We start from the raw sequence: 19,425 nt of genomic DNA, 5'->3' as shown, positions 1-19,425 counted from the left end.
GATTTTGGCCTCAGGAATTTGGGGGTTGGACTGGCCTGGGAGCCGGGCCTAAGAAAGATGCTGGTCTAGGGCAGCTGGTGGCTATGCCACCTAGAGATGCAAAGGCAGATGGGGGCGGGAAGTGGCCCCAAGGGCTCCTGGGGACTGCACTGAGGAGCTGGGTTGGTCTGGATGCAAAGGATCAGGAAGAGGAAAGGTCAGTCCCAGTGTCCTGGAAAGAGACTGGTAAGTGGTGCAGGCCCAGGGAAGTAGAGGGAGGTGAGAGCGGAGCCAGCCCAAGAGTGCTCCTGGGGACCCAAGAAGGCACTGAGTTGGTCTGGATGCAAAGGATCAGGAAGCAGTGATGTTTCCCCTGGTGTCTGGGGTGCCAAGACAAGGAATAGGACAGGACCCAGGCTAGGAGGAGAGACCAGTGTGGGAGATGGGAGGGTGAATGAGACTGGGGGAGTCAAGGCGTGGAGGGTGCAATGGACTTACCCTGGAGAGAGGCATGTGGGTAGGAGAGAGGCCTGCAGGTCCTGCAGGCCCAGGGAAGCAGAGGGAGGTGAGGGCGGGGCCAGGCCCAGAGTGCTCCAGGAGACCAGAGAAGGCACTGAGTTGGTCTGGATGAAAAGGATCAGGAAGCAGTAGTGGTTCACCAGGTATCTGGGGCCCCAAGACAAGGAATGGGACAGGACCCAGGCTAGGAGGAGAGACCTGTGGGGGAGATGGGAGGGTGAATGAGGCTGGGGGACTCAAGGCCCAGAGGGCACGATGGACTTACCCCAGAGAGAGGCCTGGGGGTCAGAGAGAGCTCATTTTATTTTATTTTTAAGACAGAATTTTACTGTAAGTCCTGGCTTGCCTAGAACTCGCTATGCAAACCAGGCTGGTCTTGAACTCATAGGGATTCACCTGTTTCTGCCTCCCTAGTGCTGGGGTTAAAGTTATGGTGGATGCCTGCAGCATTTCACTTTCTTACCAGTGCTTTTCCACAGAGTTCAAAAGGAAAAAAAAGATTTAAAATCTTAAATGGAAGTCTTAAAATGGAAACACACACACACACACACACACATACACACCAGATTTCAGTTTTACTATAGTCCTACTGCTCACCCTTTCCTTCATTGTCTTGTTTGAAAACATCTTTTCCTAGCTGGGTATGCTGGTTCATGCCTGTTATCCTAGCACTCAGGAGGCTGAATGGGAGGACTGTAATGAGTTCCAGGCCAGCCTGGATTACATAGTGAGATATCCAGGCTAGCCTGGGCTATAGAGTGAGGCCATGTCTCAAAAAGAAGCAACACTCCTTTCCTACTCCAAAGCATAAAGATATTTTCCTATATATTACCTTTTGGAACTTTCCACATTTGCTATTATCCACCTAGAATTTATTATTATTTTTATTTATTTATTATTATGGGTGCATGTATGTGTATGTGCATGTGTATATGTAGGTATACATGTGTGCACATGCATGTGGAGGTCAGAGGTCAATCTTTGGTGTTGTTTCTCAGAGCTATCTAGCTTGTTTTTTGAGACAAGAGTCTCTCACTGGGACCTGGCGCTCAACAAGTTCACTAGGCTGTTTGGCCAGCAAGGACCCTCCTATCTCCACCTCCCCAGCACCAGGATTATAAACATATACCAAATCCAGCTTTTTATGTAGGTTCTGGAGTTCAAAATTAACTCCTCATGCTAGCACAGCAAACTTTGCCAACAACATCTCCCCAGCCCTTAGAATTCTGTTTACTATATCAGGAAGACAGCGTCAAATAAAACTCACCTGACATTAGAGACTAACTTTATTTGTGAACACAGAGAATAAGCCAGAGCCCTCAGCTACCCACTCAATACCTGCAGTGTTCCTCCATCATTTCCTCCTTGCGTGCATCCAGCCAAGAAGCAAGTTTTGAGATGCATGATGGGAGTTAGCCAGTGCCACCCTCCCACCCCACTCCCCACACTCACCAGGCCCCATGTCACTTGTGGCCCATTATGACACTCTCCCCTCTTTGCTAGCTGTTTCCTTTCTCCTCCTTGGCTGGTCATCCTTCAGAGTCTCGATTCCTTTGTGACCTCCCCAATTAAGAGAAATCTCCTTTGCTGTGCTGGCCACAGCTGCTGTTTGTGCATCTTCTGGTGTGGTTATTAAGTGAACGCTTCTCTCCCACTAGACTATGGACTTCTCCTCCACTAGACCAGGATTTCCCAGCCTCAGCCCTAGTGACACTTGGGGCTGGACTCTTCGTTATGTGGGTGTGGGACGGTTCTGTACATTTCGGGATGTTCGGCAGCATCCCTCGTCTCTGTCATTTGCTGCCAGTAATGCTCCTCTCTAAAACTGTGCCAGCCAAAATGTCTCCAGACATTGCTCAGTGCTCCCAGGGCCAGAGGAGGGGAGGTCTTCCTTGGTTGAGAACCATTGTGCTCAACTGTGTATCTCTTCCAGAAGAGCAAAATCTCTCTTTTCTCCTAGAGTCCAGAAGAGTGCCTGGCACGTAGTAGGTGCTCAGTAAATATTAATTGAAATGAATTAATGTCAAGGTGCCAATCAGGGATCAGAAGTCTTGGTCAAGTCTCAAAGCAGAAGTCATCAGAGTCAGTGATTAACAGAGTAGCACTGATGGAAATTTTGGGGAGGGGTGGCTGAGGTTTTAAAGATGATGAGGCTCAGATTTGGGTCAGAGGAATTGGTTTCCAAAGTAATGAGTTTTCTCATCACTGACCAAAATGCCTGAGGGAAAAAGTTAGGAGAGGAGGTGCTGATTTTGGTTCATAGTTTCAGAGGGTTTGGTCCATGGTCACTTGGCCTGTGCAGCAGACTGAGTGATGGAGGGGGTTCTTCACTTCCTACTGGGCAGGGAACAGAGAGAAAGGAAGGGGTCAGAGAACAGGTATAACCTTTAAAGGAATGTTCCCAGTGACCTACTTCCTGAAGTTAGGCCACATTTCCCAAAGTTTCAGAACCTTCCAAAATGATGCTACTTGGTGGGAGAACCAGCATTCAACCCATGAGCCTGTGGGGAAATAGTTTGTGTTCAAAGCATCAATGGAGAAGTCAAACTTGTTGGAGCTGAGAAAACTAAGGTGTCCATGTGTGGGTTCTCCACACTGCTGTTGAAGCTGCTTCCAGAGGAGGGGGAAAGCCTAGGAAGATGGAAGGCAGTGAAGGAGCGGAAACACTCACTCAGCAATGGAGGGTGCCAACGGCATAGAAGTTGCTGCTGCCGCATGGCGCGGATGTCACAGGAAGAACAAGGGGTTCCCAAAAGCATGGATGAGGGGCAGTCTGGATTTGATCTAGAGCAAGGACACAGTTTCTGGGGTTCTCTCCCAGCCTCCACCATCAGGAGATAAGGAGTATGTAACAGTGCAGAGCCACCTTGATCAGGATCCTGGGGACTCAGGTGGTAATCTCTGATAGTGGCTGTCTTTTGCTGAATTTATTTTGTTTTAGCTTTTGAGACAAGGTCTCACTATGCAGCCCAGGCTGACCTCGAACTCATCATGCCTCAGACTCCTAAGTGTAGGGATTATTTTTAGCTTTTGAGACAAGGTCTCACTATGCAGCCCAGGCTGACCTCGAACTCCTCAGTGTAGGGATTATAAATGTATGCCACTGAGCATTCAGCCAGCATCCATCAGAGGGTGGTCCCTGTGTGAACCCCCAGATCTTTCTCACTAAAGCCAGCTATGGTTTGGAAATATATCATGAAAGTATTGTGATCGAGATTTTCTGAACCATTGGGCCATTTCCTAAATAGCCTAGACTTTAGATTAAGGGACACATCTGAGACTGAAAGGTTTTTTGTGCAGGGTGCTAATGGAGAAAACTCTCCTTTGTTCTTGGTCCCTCTCTTCTCCTCCTCTTCCTCCTCCCCCCTCCTCCTGCTCTTTTCTCTTCCCTCTGATCCCCACTTTCATAACACACCAGAAATTTCCTGCAGGTAGAAGTTGCAGCTCTTCTAGATTGACCCAGGGTCAATCGCTAGTGAAGATGTCAGCCAGTGAGGAGTCCAGTTCAATTGCTAGTGAAGGCTCTGGACCCAAACCCAGCTGGCAGTTGTCTGACATTCACGGGTTAGATAGTGCTTGCCCAGAGCGTCCTTTTTGGCACGTTTATCTGAGTGGACTGGCATGCCCACTGTACTCTGATTAGGCCTTACCTCCCACAGTGTAATAGACAGGCTTGCTTGAACCTCTCCCTGCATTTTTCCTGACAGTGTCAGAGTTCAGTATGAGATAATTCTGGAACTTTCCTGCTGGGTTTGCCTTGCAGCAAATCAGAAGGCCCAGGCAGGACTTTCATGAGGATCAGAATCCCATCCCTTGCTTCCTGAGATGAGATAAGGTTTATTCTCCCTGGGACTGCCCCAGGATGTTCCTGGAGCTCTTTTTTTTTTTTTTTTCAAATATTTTAATATGAAAAAAAAAAAAAGAACCCCAAGGGGCTGGAGCGACGGCTTGGTGATTAATAGCGCACACTGCTCTTGCAGAGGATCTGAGTTCTGTCCCCGGCACCCACACCTGTAACACCAGTTCTAGGTGATCTGTCACCTCCTTCTGACACACACACGACATACATATAGAGACAAACATATACACAAATGAAAATAAAACAAATCTTTTAAAAAATCAAATATACATCAACACTTACCCTCACTGTACAGTGAGTGCCCCTATATTCCAGAACATTCATTCAGATTCTGCTGTTGATATACAACTTTTACTTTATTTTTTTGTCTTTTTGTGACAGGGTCTCCCTGTAGCCCCAACTAGCCTGGACCTTGCTATGTAGACCGGGCTGGCCTCAAACTCACAGAGATCTGCCTGCCTCTGCTTCCCGAGTGCTGGGATTAAAGGCATGCGCCACCACGCCTGGCCCCTTTTACTTTATTTTTTAAAAAATAATTTACTTACTACTTTTATTTTTGTGTATGAGCATATTGCCTGCATGTATGTAAGTGCACCCATGTCATGCAATGCCCACAGAGGCAGAAGAGAGCATCGGAATCCCCCAGAACTGGAGTTACAGATGGTTGTTAGCTGCCATGTGGGTGCTGGGAATCAAACCCAGGTCCTCTGCAAGAGCAGTCAGTGCTCTTAACTGCCTGGCCATCTCTTCAGCCTCTACACTTTCATTTTTAAATTTAAACATTTTTTGAGACGAGCTCTCACTATGTAGCTGTGGTTGGCCTTGAACTCACAGAGAGCGGCCTACCTCTGCCTCTGAGTGCTGGGAGTACAGGTGTGCACCACCATGCCTGGCTATTTTTATTTTTTTGAGATAGGGTCTCATTAGGTGTCCCAGGCTAGCCTCAAACTCATTATCCTCCTGCTTTGGTCTCCCAAATTTGGGGATCACTGGTATGTGCCGCCACACCCAGCAACAACTTACTGTTGAAACAAGTTACAATCCAGTCTGTGTGAGTCATTTTTTATCACTGCAACAAAATACCTGAAACAAAAGGGGAAAAGGACTTGCTTCGCTCACTGTTTCACACGTTTTAAATTAGCTGGCTCCCTTGCTTTGAGACCTGTGGCAAGGTAGAAACACGGGCGAGGGAAGGCATGGTGGAGGAGGCCACTCCATGGCATGCAGGAAGCCATGGAGGCTGGAGACAGGATCCACCCTCAGGGTGTGCCCCAGTGACCTTCTTCCAACCAGGCCTGCTTTCCAGCTTCCACTGCCTTTGGATAACGCTACCAAGTTATGAATCATCAAATGTAGAAACATGTACTCTGACTTTCACCACCACTCCATCCTTCTCCACCCATGATCTGGACCTCTGTGGAATGATATTTGTTGGTCTGAGGTCCCAGAGTGAATTCCAAGTATGGGAATGGAGGTTACAGTCAGCTGAAGTGATGGAGAGAGAAAAAACATTTCACACCCCCAAAAAAGTACAACCCAGATTATGGTTCTGAGTAGTGTGGCCCAGCCCCTGGAGTGTCCTGTGTGGTAGTGATATCTTTTTTTCGATCTTTTTGAGACAGGGTCTCCCTATAGCCATAGTTGGCCTGGATTCACAGAAATCTGCCTCCCTGTGCCTCCCAAGTATTGGGATCAAAGGTGTGTGCCACCATGTCCAGCTGGTAGTTACAGCTTTTGCTGTCAGGCTCTCACCCAGGGCATCCAGAAGCTGCCAGAACCCATGGCCTCTTGGATGAAGCCCTCTGTTCATTCTCTCTCTCTCTCTCTCTCTCTCTCTCTCTCTCTCTCTCTCCAATTTATTTAAGTGTATGAGTGTTTTGCCTATGTGTAAGGGCATCTGTGTTATGCAATGCCTACAAGAGGCCAGAAGAGGGTGTCAGATACCCTGAAACTGGAGTTTCGGATGGTTGTTAGCTGCCATGTGCGTGCTAAGAACTGTTCAAACCCGGGTCCTCTATAAGAGCACCTGATGTTCTAAACCTCTGCACCATCTCTCCAGACTCTTTCTTGCCCTCTCTTGAGTCTGCACATTCTGCTCCTAGAAGCCCTGTGTCTCTGCATGAGCAGGCTAAAGCTGACCTGCAGACCAAGTTCTCAATGTCTGGAGTGTGCACAGATGGGGATTTCTGAGTCTGATTGACAGTGTGGGCTGTGGGGCCAACTACTGCAACATGGAGTGAAACCTGCCTCTCCATTGCCTTTCTGGGTTTTTGTTCTGTTTTCATTTTATTGTTTTTTCTTTTATTTTCTGCTTTTCCCCTTTACTTTCCTTCCTTCCTTCCTCCCTCCTTCCCTCCCTGCCCCCCTTTTGCTCGATTGCTCTCTTTCTTTTAAAACAGATTCTTCCTGTGTAGCCTAGGATGGCCTTGAACTCGCTCTCCTTCCACCTTAGCCTTCTAAGTACTGGAATCACAAGTGTATATTGTCTTGCTTGGCCTTTTTTTTTTCTTAATTTTTGAAGTGAGTTTTATTTTGCTGTTAACTGATATGCAATCATTGCACATATTTATGGGGTACAGTATGAGATACCCTGGTCTTATCAGGGGATGAAAGGGCAAAGTCTTGCGTGCAGCTAGTGTGCTCTTAGCACTTAAGCAATGCTCTCTCTTGTTCCTCTTTTTGAAAAGCTTTTACAATGCATTCTCTGACAACTTCATGTATTTATACAATATGTTATTATTTCTTAAATATTTTTTTTACTATTTTTATTTTATGTGTATGAGTGTATTGACTGCATGTATGTAAGTGTACCCATGTCATGCAGTGTCTGTGGAGGTCAGAAGAGGGCATCAGATTCCCTGAAACTGGAGTTACAGATGCTTGTTAGCTGTCATGTGGGTGCTGGAAATTGAACCTGGGTCCTCTGCAAGAGCAACTAGCGCTCCCAACCACTGAGCCATCTCTCTACCCCCCTATACAATGCACTATGATTATATGCACTCCTATTTCCCCTCTCCAATTCCCTTTTGACTTCCCCAACATGTCCGTCCCCCTCCCAGCTTCATATCCCCCTCCTTCTCCTCCTTTTCCTCCTCCTCCTCTTTCTAATATCCCACTGTGTCTAATTTCGGGAAAAATTTGTCTCTGGGCTTGGTGAAGTGCTCTCAGCAAGAGTAAGTTTCCAAAAGAAAATAGAAGACAAATGAATTGTTATGTTATTCCTATATTCATTTTATAGGTTCCCTTAAAATTTCCATTTACAGTAGTGATTAAAAGTTTCCTTTTCAGGAATTGAACCAGAAAACTCCTAAAGATGATAAACACAAGCAAAGTAGCAGTATACAAAATTAACACACAAAAATCAGTAGTCTTCCTATAAACTAATGACATATCAAGAAAGGAATCAGAATGTAGCTCAGTTGTAGAATACTTACCTAACATGCAAGAGACCCAGGTTCAATTCCCAGCACTGTAAAAAAAATAATAAAGTTTCCTTTTAAGATAAACTTATTTAAATAAAAAGCTAGCTTAAAGATAAAAAATTAAGCCAAGAAATTCAGTCTTCAGCAAATTTGGGATGGTATATTCATTGTTTTTTTGTGCCTGTAATAAAACACCATGATGAAGGCACTTATAAGGAGGCATTTATTTGGCTAATGGTCCCAGAAAAGTACGAATCCATCGTGGCAGGGAGCAGAGGTGGCCGGAGCAGGAAGCTGAGTGCTCACATCATCAAGCCCATCTAGGAAACAGAGATGGCAAACTCAAAATGGGCCAAGGCTGTGACGTATCAAAGCTCACCCCAGTGACATGCTCCCTCCAGCAAGGCCAGGCTCTCTAAACCTCTGCAAACAGCACCACCAACTGGGGCCAAGCATTCAAATATTTGGAGCCTATTGGGGATACTTCTTATTCAAACCCCCACAGATGGGGAACACTTACCAGTAGCTGGGGGTGGGGCAATGAGATGGCTCAGCAGGTAAAGGTACTTGCTGTCAAGCCTGACAACCTGAGCTCAATCCTTAGGACCCACATGGTGAAAGAATCAAGCCAAAAGTTACCATTTGACCTCCACATGTACACTGTGGCATGTCTGCATGTACATACAGTATTAATTAATTAATTAATTAATTAATTAAAGGTAGACACCCAGTAGTTGGGTGCACAGTCCTGCATAGAACCATGATGCCTCCACACCCTATTACTGTCTTCCATGTCCTCCTTCTTTTAAAAAAATATTTTATTTATTATTTTTATTTTATGTGTATGAGTATTTTGCCTGCATGTATGTAAGGGCACCACATACATGCAGTGCTCACAGAGGCCAGAAGAGGGCACTGGATCCCCTGGAACTGGAGTTACTGATGGTTGTTAGCTGCCATGTGGGTGCTACTAACTGAATCCAGGTCCTCTGCAAGAGAAGCTAGTGTTCTTAACTACTGAGCCATCTCTCCAGGCCCTCCTCATCGTTCTTAAGTCTCCCATGGAGAAGCCCAACACCTCTGTGCTTCTAAGTTTGGAGAGGAAAGAATGGGGAAGGACTGGTTTGGGCTGGGGAGGTATCAGCCCCAAGTCAGCCAGATGATGCCACTCCCAGGTAACGACAATGCCAGAATACCTAAGGAGACGCTTCGGGGGCAACAGGATCTCCATCACTCTGGCTGTGCTCTACTTGTTCATCTACATTTTCACCAAGATCTCGGTAAGATGGAGCCACAGCCAGGTCATAGTCCTGCAGCGTGGGAGAAGCTAAGTCAGTCTGTTTCTGGGAGTTCCTCCCCACCTACTTTCCCCTCTTTGGCAGGTTTGAAGTTAGAGGAAGGTGCAAGGGGGAGAAAGTAAGATGAGTAGAAGGAGCTAATGGAAAGGCCAAGCAGAGCCTAGGACTCCCTGCCCTGTCCCTGCCAAAGCTTCTTTGGTGACAGCTCAGCATGATGGTGGGGTCACTGAATGGAGATCCAAGAACCAGACTCACAGCCCTTGAATAGGACTGTAATCTTCCTCCTGAGATAAGGGAGTGGTGGCTGACTGGGACCACCTCACCCTGACCTTTGGTTGGGCAAATCTCAGGGACATGACAAAGACCAGATCCACTGCCACCTCCAGGTACAGGCTGCTTGGGGCACTCGGCTCCAGATATCACTTGTTGGGGATGGAGAAGATCCTTTCTAGCATGGAAGAGGGGCAGAAGAAATTCAGTACAAACAGCAACAACTGACAATCCCAGCTCCAGACTCAAGGCACCTTTTCTAGGATGCTTACTTACAGTCTGGCGGGAAGCTACAGGCGTAAGGAGAGACTTACAGACACTTTAAGAGGAATTCACCAGTTGGAAATAGGGGCATTGGCATTCCAGATGGGTGGACCAGCACAAGCCAAAGATGCAGGTGAATATGGCAGGTTGGGGAGAGGAAATACTTCTGAGAGCCTGAAGTCCTGGGAATGCAGAGCAAGTGAAGAATAAGAGGTCAAATGCAGGCAAATTTTAAAGGGCTTGGTGTGTGGCTCTAGCTTGGATGTGCTGTAGAGCACCACTCAAGAACTTTTTTGCTGTTGTTTCTGAGACAGGGTGTCCCTGTAGCCCCAGCTGGCCTAGAACTCACTATGCAGACCAGGCTGGCCTCGATCTCACAGAGATCTGCCTGCCTCTGCCTCCTGTGTGCTGGGATTAAAAGGTATACACCACCATGCCTGGTGACACTCAAGAACTTTAAGGGGGAGAAAGATGCTGTCACTCTGGTGGTGGCACGAAGGTCGTAGTGTAGAAGGGGATGTATAGGAAGACCCAAATAAGACCCATGAAGGCCATAAGGTTGCTGCCTGAGCCTAGGACAGGGGTCTCAAACTTAGCTGCCCACAGGGCTCCAGCTTGAGCCCTCTGATCCTGGATGAGTTGGATAAGGAAGAAGTGTGTATAGCTCTTCCACATTTATCAGAACCTGGGAGAGGGCGTGGTCTTGGGGAAACTGCTGAGAATGTTCATCCAGACATCCCTCCACTTGTCCACTCATCCATTGACTTTCCATCCCACAGGTAGACATGTATGCAGGTGCCATCTTCATCCAGCAGTCATTACATCTGGACCTGTACCTGGCCATAGCAGGGCTGTTGGCCATCACAGCTCTATACACTGTTGCAGGTATCATGGGACATGGCCTGGGTGATGCTAGAGAGTTGATGGGCCATCCTCTTCCTCTTGGCACATCTTCCGGTATTCTAGTGTGCTAGGACCACTTATCCATTAAACCTGACTCCATTACCCCAACAATCACTTTCTTTAAGCCATTATCCAAAAGGATGAGGGTCGCTTGTTAAGAAAAAGGAATTATTTAAATGTACCACAGTGAAGGCAGACAAGATGGTGTGTATCCATTCCATCATCCCAATACTCAGGAAGCTGAAGCAGGGGGGTTATGAGTTTGGGACCAGCTGGCTATGTAGGGAGGCCCTTCTCAACAAATAAACAAAACATGCCACAGCTACATGACGTTCTCCTATTTCTGGATTCCAGAAGGATGGATTGAGAAGCTACCAAATGCTGAGAATGTGAATTCACATGCATGATACAAATGAAGCTGGGTAATGAACTACTGTGATCCTGGAACCTAGAGTTAGGCAGTTTTATCTCCCCCTCCTCAGATTTGTGTCCTAGAAAAACACCTAGCACATAGTAGGCCTTCAAGTAACTGTTAATCTATACTCAGATTCATCCTTCTCTGCCTCCTCTTGATGCAGTTCTCTCCACAAACATGCATGCATGTACATACACATATATGTACACATTTATGTGTGGATCACACACATAGAGCAAACAGACAGACAGACAAAAATCTCTACCTCAAAGCTGGGTGTGGTGGCTCCTTCCTGTAAATCCAGCACTTGAGAGCTTTAAGCAGGAGAATCGTAAGTTCAAGGCCAGCCCAGGCTATACAGAGAGATAGCTCCTGTCTCAAAAGACCCCTCCAACTGAAAAAGAAAAAGAAAAAGAAAAGAAAACCACCAAAACCAAATTAACAAGAGAAAACCTCAAAAACTTGATCCCAGCAGAACTTCCATTTTAGTGGATATGAGGAAATGGATAATGGCAGGGAAATTGATTTATAATATCAGAGTGCATTATAACAACCTGGTAAGTGATTGAGGGGATGGAGACTAATAATGGGAAGATTTTAATCAGTTAAGGGCTGAACATTGGCAATAAAGTTAAAGTTGAAAGGTGATCTTTCAAACAAACAAATGACACTTAGGAGAATTCCAGGCAGAGGGAAGAGCTACTGTAGCGTCTGTGGGATGAAGGTGCACTTCCCTCATCTACAGAATAGCAGGGGGAAAAGTGGGTAAGGCCCTGTGGGCCAGTGGTTATGTGGTCGTGCTTACTGTACTCAGGGTACCATTTATGTAAAAGTACCCACTGTTGCTGGTTTCTGCAGTTGGCCTGATGAAGGGAAATGACCAGAGCTCTGAAGGCATTAAAAAGGCCTTAGAGTTGGTACCAAGTGCCTTGGAACACCACTGCAGGCTCTAACCAGGGAAAGGACATAACCTAACACATGTGGGCCGCTAATATGGAAAGTTTCAAAAAGTTCTCAGAGATAATGGAAGCCAAGTGCTCAGATCATGAAGACAGGAGTGGGCTAGTTATCACCACAGTGTGTCTTTCAGTTCCTCATTTGGAGGGGGGTCTGTCTCCTCTATGAGGCTGTGGGCTCTATGAGGGGAGGAACATCATTTGATTAACACATAGGACCTGGTAGAAAGCTCACCAGATATTCTATGACCAATGAAACAAAATGCTCACTGTGGTGCCTGGCAAGTGGCCAGTGTTCAATAGCTTTAATACAGAAATAAGGATGAGTCTAATGAGTCCCAAACTATGTTCTCAGGACTTCTGGTCCATTGAAGAGAACAGCAGGAACTGGGGCCAGATTTCAAGCCAGGTCCTCTCCCACTTGAGAGGATTCCATGCCTGCTGACCAGGAAGGGCAAGCTAAGGACACCACACCCATGTACATGTTTTTCTTGAGGTTTTGTTTTTTTAAATTGCACAATGATTTGCCCTCTGGTAAACAGGTTTGTATCAGATAACAGATAAGTGTTTCTTCCTCCTTAGATACAGGGAGACACAGGGAAGAGAATGGAAAGACTGCCCTGTCCACATGCTGATGGCTTATCACCAATACAAAGGTTTTTCTAGGGACAAACTCAGTAAGAATCCTCTTAGGCCTGTGATAGTGTTCAAGAACCCTATAGATGTTCTGAATACCTAGAACATGTGTTCTTTTTTCCAACATTAAAAATAAAAGATGTTGGGGCTGAAGAGATGGCTCAGTGGTTAAGAGCACTGGTTGCTCTTGGAGAGGACCTAGGTTCAATTCCCAGCACCCACATGGGAGCTAACAACTGTCCATAATTCCAGTTCCAGGAGATCTGACATCCTCTTCTGACCTCCCCAGGCATTGCACGACATGGGTACACTTACATACATGCAGACAATATACTCATACACATTTTTAAAAAATGTTTTTAAAGAAGGTATTGAGAACTGGGCATGGAGGCACATACCTTTAATTCCAGCACTCAGGAGGCAGAGGCAGGCAAATCTCTGTAAGATCCAGGCCAGCCTGGTCTACATAGTGAGATCCAGGCCATCTTGGGCTACCGGGAGACCTTGTTTCAAATAAAATAAAATAAATAGGTGCTGGTGGGGGGAGGCTGGAGAGATGATTCAGTGGTTAAGAGCACTGGCTGCTCTTCCAGAGGACCTCAGTTGGTTTTAAGCACCCACATAGCAGCTAACAACCATCGGTAACTCCTATCCCAGGGGATCTAATGCCCTCTTCTGACCTCTGTGGTCATTGCATGCACGTAGCGCACTTATAGCCATACAGGCAAGCCACTCATATACATAAAATAAAAATAAAAAAATAAAAATAAAGTTTTGGGGCTGGAGAGATGGTTCAGGGGGTAAAGGTGCTTGCCACCAAGGCTGACAGCATGAGCTTAATTCCTGGAACCCACACGGTGGAGAGAACTGAGTCTCCCAAGTTGTCCTCTAACCTCCACACAAGCACCATGGCACATATCCTCCTGCCCCCGCATAAATAAGTAAATAAATAAATGCAATAAAACGTTTAAAAATAAAATAGAAAATCTTGAAAATAATTTTAGAGAATGATAAAGGTGTTCGTGAAAGGGAAAAAGAGGGGCTGAAAGAGGGGAGAGGGCACAGGACACACATTACAAGGAAGGATGCTGGGGTAGAGGGACGCCAGGGGGTGGTAGAGGTGGAGCGGAGAATTAAGAACACATTTCGTTTGAAAATGCTATAATGAAACCTAATACTGTGTATGCTAATCTAAAATTTTTTTAAATTATTTATTATTTTTATTTTATGTGTATGCATGTATTGCCTGCATGTAGGTAAGTATACCCATGTCGTGCAATGCCGCAGAGGTCAGAAGAGGTTGTCGGATCCCCTGGAACTGGAATTATGGACAGTTGTTAGTTGCCATGTGGGTGTTGGGATGCGAACCTGGGTCTTCTTCTGCAAGAACAACCAGTGTTCTTAACCGCTGAGCCATCTCTCCAGCCCCAATCTAAAAATTTTTAAATAAAATAAAAATTAAAAATGCTTAGAGTTTGAAGCCTATGGTTCAAAGACCCCTTTGTGTATCCATGAGGAACTGCCATGTGACACACACACACTGGAGGGCTTAAACAATAGTTCGCTAATGCCATAGTTCCAAGGGTTGCCTGGGTGCCTGATATGCTGGTCTCATTCAGCTTTGTGGAAGGGAAGTTAGGTGACACCTGGTCAGCTGGCAGAAACAGACAGGCTCTGTCAACTGGCTGGTTGGCTTGGGCTATAGACAGTAGTTTCCCCTCCATTAAATTAAACAGAGCTGAGGATTGAACCCAAGACCTTAAGTGTACTCAGCAAGTGCTCTACGACAGAGCTTAGGACTTGTTTGCTAATTGTTATTGTTTTAAGACTGGGTCTTGTGTTACCAAGGCTGGCCAGGAGCTCTCCTGAAGCTCTCCTGATCCTTGTGCCTCCACCTCCCAAGTTCCGGGATTACAGGCATGTGCCACCACAGTTCCCTAGAGTGGGCTTCTTAAAGCATGCTGTTCTCTGGGCAACATGAGAGAAAACAAGGTTCTAGAGCTCCCTGAAGGCGAGGTGTGGAACTGTACACAAGCACTTGCACCCTCTTCTATTGGTCACAGTGTATCACAGGGCCAGGCCTGTATCACAAAAGCACCGAAATTAACTTTACCTCAGCATGAAAAGTGCAGTTTCAAAGCAGTGCTGCAAAATGTTCGTGCGCACAGGGAAGAGCTAAGGTAGTCATTTTTGCAACCCTTCAACCCTAAGAAATCTCCTGTGGGACCTCTACCTTGTGGGCTCCCTTGAGCTCCATATTAGTCCCCGATCCTCACCTGTGTGCCTCTCTGCAGGTGGACTGGCTGCTGTGATCTACACAGATGCTCTACAGACTGGAATCATGCTCATTGGAGCGTTCACCCTGATGGGCTATAGTAAGTGGAGGCTTTTTTCATAATTGTGGTAAGCAAGCCCCAGGGTCAGAAAGTATACTTACTGTACTACCTGGTGATTCTTTGATCTTAAAGGTTCCAACACAATCATTTTTTTAAGGGGGTCACATCAGATCCCAAATATAGCAGGACAGATTTCTTTTGCTGCTGACCAGAGTATGTCCCTGCGTTGGCTGTCAGCAGTGACTGTGGTATACTACAGTGTGATGTTTGTGCGTGGTTATCATCTGACATCTTGTGTGTGCCAATTGTGGCTTATTAGCTATTGTCTCTTCAGGGTTTTTTTCTTGAGTTCTCTCTCTCTCTCTCTCTCTCTCTCTCTCTCTCTCTCTCTCTGTTCACTTGCAAGCCAGAGTCTAGTGTGTCTGCTGTCTTCCTTAGTCACATTAGTTTTCAGACAATACCTCTCATCGAGCCTGGGGCTCACCAATTCAACACCCTACCTGGCCAGTGAGCTTTGGGGAGCTGCTTGCCACCCCCCAAGCTTTGGGGTTACAGACTCATGCAGCTTTCACATGGGTGCTGGGGATCTGAATTTAGGTTTCATGTTTGTTGAACAAACACTTTACTGACTGAGTTGTCTCCTTAGCTCTGAAACTTATTATTTTTTTAAGTAAAAATCGATCTCTTCTGATACTGATAAGGATAATGACTACATAGTAAGCAAAAGGGGATAATTCTTACCAGAGAATTCCAATAAAGCAGCACAGATGGAGTGAGGGGAATGGAAATCCATCCCATGAACACCACAGCAATGACTGTTGCAGGCTATGGTTTGACAGAGTCAAGTCAGTGGGGTCAACAATTGTGAATAACATATTTGCATTGTATCAAGTAGTGTACCCCAGATATGTATTAATTATGAGGGGAAAATGGTCATTTTACAGTAGTCACTTTACAGTGGGAAACCTGGCACAGCCACCATAACCGAGGGCTGAGGTTAATGCCACCAGTAAAAGACATCTGGATGCCATGTACCTCCTGACGTAATGCACTGAGCAGGATACCATGTGGACACTGGGACTTTCTTGCCAAAACAAACAAACAAACAAACATCTTAGAAAGGACCAAGCACCAGGCAAACTCAAGGCAAGGGACATTTCACAAAACATCTGACCAGGATTCTTCCAAAGCACACAGTGGAGGAAACTAGGGAGATACATGTAATAAATATGATGTGGAATTCTGAGATAGAGCCCCAAAGGGAGAAAGAACATTTGTGGTGAATTCAAAGAGTCTGCAATGTAGTCAAGAGTGGGTACTATTCAGTACCATTACTCTCTTTATCAGATGGCAAACCTTGAGGTGGTAACTGCTAAACAACTTGCCCGAGGTCACATGGCTAATACAGCTCAGATTCAAGACAGGCGTGATGGTACATACCTGTAGTCCAGGTACTTGGGAGACCGGCAGTCACTTGAGCCTAGAAGTTCAAGGGCAGCCTGGAGTACATAGACTTTATATTAAAAAACAAACAAACAAACAAACAACAGGGCTGGAGAGATGGCTCAGCAGTTAAGAGCACTGGTTGCCCTTGCAAAGGATCTGGATTTGAACCCCAGCATCCATATGGTGACTAACAATCATCCATAACTTCTAGGGGATATGATACCCTCTTCTGACCTCCACGGACATTGCACAACACGGTGCACTTACACACGTGCAGGCAATACACTCATACACATAAAATAAAAAAAGCAAACAACAACAACCTAGGACTCAGACCCAGGCATGTGGCTTCCGCCTTCAAACCTGCATCATCTTGGTGCTGCTAGCAGCAGAGCTGGGAAGGAGGCTGTACCTTTGTGGAGGGGCCTGGGAGCTGGGATGACTTTTGCCTTAGTGTCATACAGTGCAGTCTGGAATTCTGCATATGTTGCTTCTGTCTTTCAAATGAGATTTCAAAGACATAACCATGAAATAATATATTTGCTTCACAATACAAAAAGCAGAAATAACTTATCACCTTTTAGCAAGAGCTGTTTTGCTCTGTTGTGAAAAAAAAACCCTTCATTTTAACTATTTCAGCTACCTTTATTTCTTTCCTTCTTGTAGTAAGTATGTATCTGAAAACAACCCTGTTTATTATTCTTTTTTTCTTTTTTAAAAAAAACCTCTTCACCGTATATTATTTTGTGTCCTAGTTTGTTCTTCATTGCTGTGATAAAACACTCTGCCCACTACCAACTTGGGGAGGAAAGGGTTTATTCAGCTTACAACTCCCAGGTCGCAGTTCATCAGGGAGCCCAAGGTAGGAACTCAGGGCAGGAACCTGGAGGCAGGAGCTGGAACACAGGCCATGGAGGAATGCTGCTTATTGTCTTGCTCCCCTGGCTCAGCTTGCTTTCTTATGTAACACAGGCCCACCTGCCTAAGGGTGGCACTACCCACAGTGGGCTGGGCCCTCCCACATCACTCATCAATCAAGAAAATGCCCCACAGACATGGCCACAGGCCGGCCAATGGAGGCATCCCCAACTGAGGCTCCCTCAACCCAGGTGTGTCAAATTGACGTTAAAGCATCCAGCACATTTTGGCTGTTATTTTTGTTCCCCAGCACTTTAGAGATACCTCTCTTTTGCCTTTTGTACCCCATAGTTTGGGGGAGGTATGATTCTTTTACTCCCTCTGTGGACTGTGAGTTTCACCTGCTTTCTTTGGGCTTCCTTGTAGCCTGGAACTTGCTATGTAGACCAAGCTGGCCTTGATCTCACAAAGATCCACCTGCCTCTGCCTCCCAAGTGCTAGGATTAAAGGCATACACCTACCACACCCGGCTTCTTATCTTTTTTTTTCTTCTTCTTCTTTAATTAAAAAAAAATTTTTTTTTTTTTGTTTTTTTTCTGAGTCTCACATGCAGGGATTATAAGCATGTACCACCATGCCTGGCTTCATCTTTTCTTTTCAGTTGTTTTAATATGATAGATGTAAATAGGGGTTATGTTTATCTTGATTGAGGCTCTCTGAGGTTTGGGAAACTGGATTAATGCTATACTTTGGGATAATTTCGAGCCATCATTTCTTCCAACCTTTATTACCTCTCTTTCCCTTCTCCAGTGTCACCAACTTCCACGTGTCACACCATCTGACCCTGTCTTGCTGTTGTCTTTTTTCTTTGCATTTCACTGAGTCATTTCTTTTGCCCTACTTCCCTTTTGATGATTACTTCCTTGACTGTGTTGAGTCTATGCATGGATCAATTGAGGAGAGATTTGCCATCTGTTACCGTGTGTCACCCTAGCATTCCGTTAGATCCTCTCCTCTTTCCTCCAGTCCTCTTCCTCTGCTTCCTTCACTTTTCAGGTTCTGGGGAGCAAACTCCCCTCCTTACAGTGTGTACCTCTCCGCCACTGAGCTATACCCTCAGCCTCATTTGATCCTTCCTCACTTATCTCTGCTAAAATTGTCTATCTGGTCACTAATATTGTCCACTTTTCCTACAGCCTTTAACTCATTGATCATCGTTTTCATCTCCCATCAGATATTTCTATACCTGGGTCATCTGTCAGTTTGCTTTTGTCTGCTGCTTGTTTCTTTTTATTTCATTTTTTTTGAAATGGGGTCTCACTATTGTAGCTCCAGCTGGCCTGGAACTCATAGAAATTCACCCGCCTCTGCCATCCAAGTGCTGAGGTTAAAGGCATGTGCCACCACATCTGGCTCAATTGCTTTGTTTCTTAACAATAGGTCCTTTGAAAATGTCTTGGGTACCTCACACTTTTCTTCAGTGCTGGACATAATATATAGGACAGTAGAGATGTAGAGGTTGAGGCGAGTTCAATTTCTGTTAGAGCTGAGCTGACTTTAGATTTTCAGTTATTGCTTTGATTGCTTTCAGTATACCACCGGCTTCAAATTTCTCTGGCATTACCTATGCCAGGATGGGGTCTGCTTTTCCGAAGGGATATTTTACAGTCTGTTAGTTTTCTCAGAACTGTAACAGAATGCCTGGCATAAACAGCTTAGAAACAGGAAGGATTTGTGTGGCTCACAATTTCAGAGACTTCAGTCCTTTATGGTGGGGAGGGCACTACAGAGCAGTTCGTGTCATGGTAGTCAGGACGAAGTGGGGCCAAGACAGGATACAGCCAGGGAAAGATACAACTAGCTTTGTGCTAATGATATGAAAAGTCCCTTAAAATTAATGCTTTTCCAGGAAAGTGTACTTCTTAAATTTGATTCAAGAGAAAGTAGGAAACCTTAAAAGGCCAATTTCTTTTTAAAAAAATATTCTATTTATTATTTTTATTTTATGTGTATGAGTGTATTGCCTGCACGTATGTAAGTGCACCCATGTGCAATGCCCATGAAAATCAGAAGGCTTTGGATTCCTCTGGAACTGGAGTTATGGAGAATGGTTGTTGGTGGCCATGTGGGTGCTGAGAATCAAACCCAAGTTCTCTGCATGAGCAGCCAGAAGAGCAGCCAGTGCTATTAACCGCCGAGCTATCTCTCCAGCCCCTCAATTTCTTTTTGATTTTTTAAAAAATAAATAATTTATTGAGAATTTC

General features: G+C 45.5%; 1 protein-coding gene across 1 annotated transcript in view; it reads left to right on the top strand.

The window, feature by feature from the left end:
• Slc5a11 (solute carrier family 5 member 11) overlaps positions 1-19,425 on the top strand; it is a 92,763-nt gene that overhangs the window by 25,726 nt on the left and 47,612 nt on the right. The window contains 3 exon segments of the mRNA XM_008849201.1: positions 8,955-9,059; positions 10,391-10,496; positions 14,816-14,896. Coding sequence (XP_008847423.1) covers positions 8,955-9,059; positions 10,391-10,496; positions 14,816-14,896 — 292 coding nt within the window.

Source organism: Nannospalax galili, unplaced genomic scaffold, assembly GCF_000622305.1.
Source record: "Nannospalax galili isolate Female #2095 unplaced genomic scaffold, S.galili_v1.0 scaffold84, whole genome shotgun sequence".
NCBI lineage: Eukaryota > Metazoa > Chordata > Mammalia > Rodentia > Spalacidae > Nannospalax > Nannospalax galili.
The sequence above is the reverse complement of the archived record's forward strand: the minus strand, read 5'-3'. Positions and strand labels throughout refer to the sequence as shown.